Here is a 5557-nt window from a genome sequence, read left to right on the forward strand (position 1 = left end):
CCAATGTACATGATGAGATGAAGTTACTGGGGTTGTGGATGAGCTGGTGACAGGAAGTGGTACCAAAATAAAAGTAGGATCCTGGAAGCAGACGGGGCGGGATCATGACAGTACCCCACCCCCCACAGATGGCCCCAGACGGACCCCAGGCTGATCCGGGTGGACCCGATGGAAGTCCCGGATGAGAGAAGGGTCTACGATGCGGTGTGAGGGGACCCAGGACCGCTCCTCAGGGCCATAACCCTCCCAGTCCACCAGGTATTGGAAACCCCAGCCACGACGCCTGGACTGCAGGAGGCGGCGCACTGTGTAGACCGGACCACCGTCAAAGAGCCGGGGTTGAGGAGGCGGTGCAGGTGGGGGAGCCAACGGGCTGGACTGGACAGGCTTGACCCTGGACACATGGAAGGACGGGTGAGCACGAAGTGTACGGGTTACTTGAAGTCATACCGCCCCAGGGCAGAGTCGCTTGGTTACAGGAAACGGCCCCACGAAGCACGGCGCCAGCTTTCGACACTCCATTTTCGGGGGAAGGTCTTGGGTGCAGAGCCACACCTTCTGTCCCGGTCTGTATGTAGGGGCACCGACCTGTCAGACAGAAAGAGGAACAGGAAAATAAGACAGAAAGAAAGGTTAATGTGTGAACTGTAAATAATGTCTTCTATCTGCATAGACTAGCAGTTACATTCTTGTCTTACATGATGCCATTGTTGAGTAATTTTATTACACGTTGCTGTGTTTAACTATTTGCTGAAAAAAAAAGTACATGCATTTTAGAGTATTCTTTCACTGGTTCTCACTTACTTGAGTGTCAGTGGCATCTTAATGCATCATAATTGGCCAATTCAGGGTAAAGGATGTCCCAAAGCCTGAAACTCAACAAATTATTCTCTGAAGAAGTTTCACTTTTGCTTGCCATAATATTGATATAAAGATTAAACATAATCTGAATAATAACTGAAAACAGTGATTATATTTGGCAGTTATCTGTTTAATACTGGAAGATGTGTTAGCAGCTCTGAGAGAGACAACAGAGTCTCATTGTTCATTGTTGGCACGTTGATGAGGGGCTCCATGTAAATGTCCTCTCGCTGATTATTTCATCTACTATGTCTAATCTAAGGGACATTTTGAAAGGAATGATTTTGAAATACTTATTTGGGTTGATGGGATTCTTTAATGTTTGGAAGTGGCCCTATAAGATTTTCATTAAGGAAATTCCAGCGACACTAATTTCACCAGAGGCAGCCACTGTAGGGCAACTGTGGCTCAGTGGGTAGAGCGGTCGTCTCCCAACCGGAGGGGCGGGGGTTTGAATTACGGTGTCTGCGGTCCACATGTCGAAGTGTCCTCAGACAAGACACCGAACCCCCAAGTTTCCCCCAATGGATAGAGCCATCGGTGTGAGTTGGTGCCGCAGATGGCTGCCTCGGTTCTGTACCAGAAACAAATTCCTTGCGTGTAACATACTTGGCCAAATAAAGGTGATTATATTCCTTGTTGAACCAGTAGATGATAAGCTGACCCTCACTGCTGGTGAAAGGCTTAAATAGAAAAAAAAAAAAAACTCGTCCCCCAAGGCTGATTAACTTCTGTACATTTGATATGTACATATCTGGCTGTAGAAATCCTTCTTTAAATAAAACCTTTAGACATACAAATAAGCAAGATTTTCAATAACTTAGGACATGGATAACAAAGTGAGAAAGTGTCCTCACCACACACACAATCTTATGAAATGATCATCTGACTTGCAGCAAGTGGAAGAGCAGGCACAAACAAATGAATAAGTGATGCTGGGACAGACAGAGAGAAAGCATGGCACTCACCGATCCATTCTATTATGTCTGGAGGGAAGACTCGGGAGGCGAAGGCTCTCAGGAAGATTTCATAAAACTCCTTATCAAGGCCACCAATACCCACCTTCTCAAGGTTCCAGTCTAGGCTGATGATAGGAAATCTGCCTGTCCCTGGAGGGGTGAGACCAGGATAATAATCAGGATAAGGATAATCACCTTTATTTGGCCAAGTATGTTACACACAAGGAATTTGTTCCCGGTACAGAACCGAGACAGCTTTCTGCGGCCGGCTGCCCCGCTCCAAAACAGTACCTGGAACAGGGACAGAGACAGGCACCAAGGGGGTGTCGGTACACCAACTGGCTCGGGCCCTGGCGGGGACGTTTCTGTCAGCACACCAGGGGTTCTGGGTGTCGGCACGTACACCACCGTGCCTGGGCATGAAATACTGCTGCTCACAGATATCCACTTCCTTTCTTAGCCTAGCTTCCACTACTCTTTACCATAGCTTTATTGTGTGGCTCATCAACTTTATACCTCTGTAGTTGCTACAACTCTGCACATCACCCTTGTTCTTAAAGATCGGCACTAGTACACTTCTCCATTCCTCAGGCATCTTTTCACTCTCTAAAATCCTGTTGAACAAACTAGATAGAAACTCCACTGCTCTCTCTCCTAGACACTTCCACACCTCTACAGGTATGTCGTCTGGACCAACAGCCTTTCCACTTTTCATTCTCCTCAGAGCCTTCCTCACCTCATCCTTTCTAATCTTTGCTACTTCCTGCTCTACAATACTCACCTCTTCCCCACTTCTTTCCCTCTCATTTTCCTCATTCATCAGTTCCTCAAAATACTCCTTCCATCTTCTCTGCACACTCTCCTCACTTGTTAGCACCTTTCCATCTCTGTCTTTAATTGCCCTTATCTGTTGCACATCCTTCCCATCTTCATCTCTCTGTCTCACTAATCTGTACAAGTCCTTCTCACCTTCCCTCGTGTCTAACCCGGCATACATCTCATCATATGCTTTCTGTTTGGCCATTGCCACCTCCCTCTGTGGCCCCTTTGAAACATCATTTCACTTAGTTCCTGCTTGAACCATTCTTGGAAAAAGAGAAGCACTGACTGTGTGTTTCGAGGAAGCTGTTCTGTTATGATGTGTGTTTCGGCATCAAGGTGTCATAAAATAATAACATTTCATTATTTGTACAGCCTGTAACAAATGTACATTACAGGGACAAGAGGAAGTGAACAGTTAAAGCAAGTAAATGCACAAGATCATAAAGACAATGGCTTCATTAAACAGTGTAAATATGCATGAAAGCCTTATAATGTTTTAAGGTGAGATTTTAAAGATGTTTGTCAGCTGAAAACCTCCCACACCAGCCTGTGCACTTTAACCACACCTCCATTGCCTCATGCTGTGTATGCCAGCTGGAACAGGGATGTGTGAGACCAGAGCACTGCTGATGTCTGTTAGCCAGACCCAGTTCACCACAGAGTGCAGAACAGCTCTGCAGGCTATTCTGCTCTTATACAGACAAGCATTTTTTTTTCTTTTTTTTGCAGCAGCAGCTGGCATGTTTTGGACATCTGTTAACATGGGAAAAAAGGGAAATTCTTCAATTGTGTGCCTTTCTAACAACCGACCTCAAGTTAATTTTGCCCTTTTTGGATCTTCTGAATTGGGTGCAAAGTAACAAATACTTTCTTGAGGATTGTAGATGCTAATGTAATAATAACAACTCTGTGACCTTGAGAAACAGCTACCCACTATCCCCTGCAGGTATTTTTCTAATATTCTATATCTATGTGGTACAGAGAACAGCCATGGTCTTAATGATCTTTTTAATCCAGTTATGTCTTGAATTGCATTATCTCATTATAATTGATTAACTTGTTATTGCTGAAAAATAAAAGGATTAATATTTTGTTTTCACTAGATGAAATAGGTGGTTTTTCTCGATGAAAATGAGCTAACTTAGTCTCAAGGAAACATATTATCTTGATGTCACTATGTATTTTTAGACACTAGCAGCATGGCTTAATGAATGGAACTGTTGGTCTGCATAAGCAATGATTAAAAACTGTCTTTACACATGGGTTTTACTTCCTTGTGATTCTTAAATTTCTAATTTTGGTTCACTGGATGGAGCTGTATGACCAGAATTATAGACTGTCCAACTCAGAACTTCGTGAACAATGTAGGCTTTTAAAATGCAGCCATGATATGAACAGGTTTGTAAAAGGAGTATGATCCATCTTCCTCTTTTCACTAATAAGGGCGATACCTCTTATAGAGGTAGCCCTCATTAGGCCTTAGGGGTTTAATCAGCGATTCAGTGTACTCCTACATAGTCCATCTATCCATTCTCTGCTGCTTTTCCAGGGTTGGGTCATGGTGGCAGCAGGTTCAATACAGTAGTCCAGACATCCCTCTCCCTGTTGACATGTTCTAGTTCCCCTGGCAGGATTCCGAGCTGTTCCCAGGCCAGATGACATGTCTAATCTCTCCAGCGTGTTTGTGATATCTTTAGCAAGTAATCTGGCTGAGCGTGGTTTCTTTTAGTACAGCGTTCAAATTGCTTCACCACTCACTAATTTGATTTGATTTGATTTATTATTTCAAGCATGTAAAGACAGTTGATATGACAACACACATAATTTTGCACATAATCCAATATCAGTTTGCTTATACCTAGTACATGCTTGAATGGAGTAGGAAGAAGTCAGACTTATCCAGTCCTACCCCATGACATCATCTTACCATCATTGGTTTGCAAGCAGTATCTCTACATAAATAATTCTCTTCTACCCACACAAGTAATATACAAAAAAATTATGACAGTGTTAACATTCTTACATAATTACATTCTTAAATAATTCTCTTCTACACCACACAAGTAATATACTAAAGAATTATTACAAAGTGTTAACATTCATACACCACACCCACAATGTTCCATCTAATTAATCATTAAGCCTGTTCTTGCATATATCTTGATTGACACATACCTTTATATTTATGTTTAAACTTATCAATTCTATTACTATTTTTTATGTCCACACTTAAATTATTCCATAGTTTTACCCCACTTATGGAAATACAAAATCTTTTTTTGGTTGTACGTATAGCATGAATTTTTAAATTTAACTGACCCCTTAAATTGTATCCCCCTTCCCTTTCATTAAATAGTTTTTGAATTCCACCAGGTAATAAATTGCTCCTGGCTTTATACATAAACACTGCAGTCTTATATCCCACTAAATCGAAAAATTTTAACAATTTAGACTGTATGAAAGCTACGTTGGTGTGATCCCTATACCCCATCTTATGCACAATTCTTATCGCTCTTTTTTGTAATATATACAATGGTTGAAGTGAGCTTTTGTATGTATTTCCCCAGTTTTCAACACCATATTCAAAGTATGGTAAAATCAATGAAGAATACAAAATGCGTAGTGCTTTCCCATCCAAAATATATCTAACCCTTGCCAATATCGATATATTTTTTGCTATTTTGTGCTGAACATATCTGATATGAGATTTCCAGGAGAATTTGTCACATATATCTTGATTGATATTTATGTTTAAACTCGTCAATTCTATTACTATTTTTTATGTCAACACAAATTATTCCATAGTTTTACCCCACTTATGGAAATACAAAATCTTTTTTTGGTTGTACGTATAGCATGAATTTTTAAATTTAACTGACCCCTTAAATTGTATCCCCCTTCCCTTTCATTAAATA

The 5557-nt window shown here is 41.4% G+C and overlaps 1 protein-coding gene across 3 annotated transcripts in view; it reads right to left on the reverse strand.

The window, feature by feature from the left end:
* The window catches only part of LOC109963482 (vesicle-fusing ATPase-like), a 26871-nt gene continuing 21314 nt past the window's right edge, over positions 1–5557 (reverse strand). Inside the window, exons 4-5 of one of the 3 annotated variants that reach the window (XM_020606034.1) lie at positions 1830–1970; positions 1–394 (exon numbers count right to left, since the gene is read on the reverse strand). In XM_020606034.1, coding sequence (XP_020461690.1) covers positions 195–394; positions 1830–1970 — 341 coding nt within the window. In that variant the 3' untranslated portion in view covers positions 1–194. Of the gene's footprint in view, positions 589–1829; positions 1971–5557 lie in introns of all 3 variants that reach the window. The other 2 variants (XM_020606035.1, XM_020606033.1) reach the window with 2 other exon arrangements.

Source organism: Monopterus albus, unplaced genomic scaffold (assembly GCF_001952655.1).
Source record: "Monopterus albus unplaced genomic scaffold, M_albus_1.0 scaffold75.1, whole genome shotgun sequence".
Lineage (NCBI taxonomy): Eukaryota > Metazoa > Chordata > Actinopteri > Synbranchiformes > Synbranchidae > Monopterus > Monopterus albus.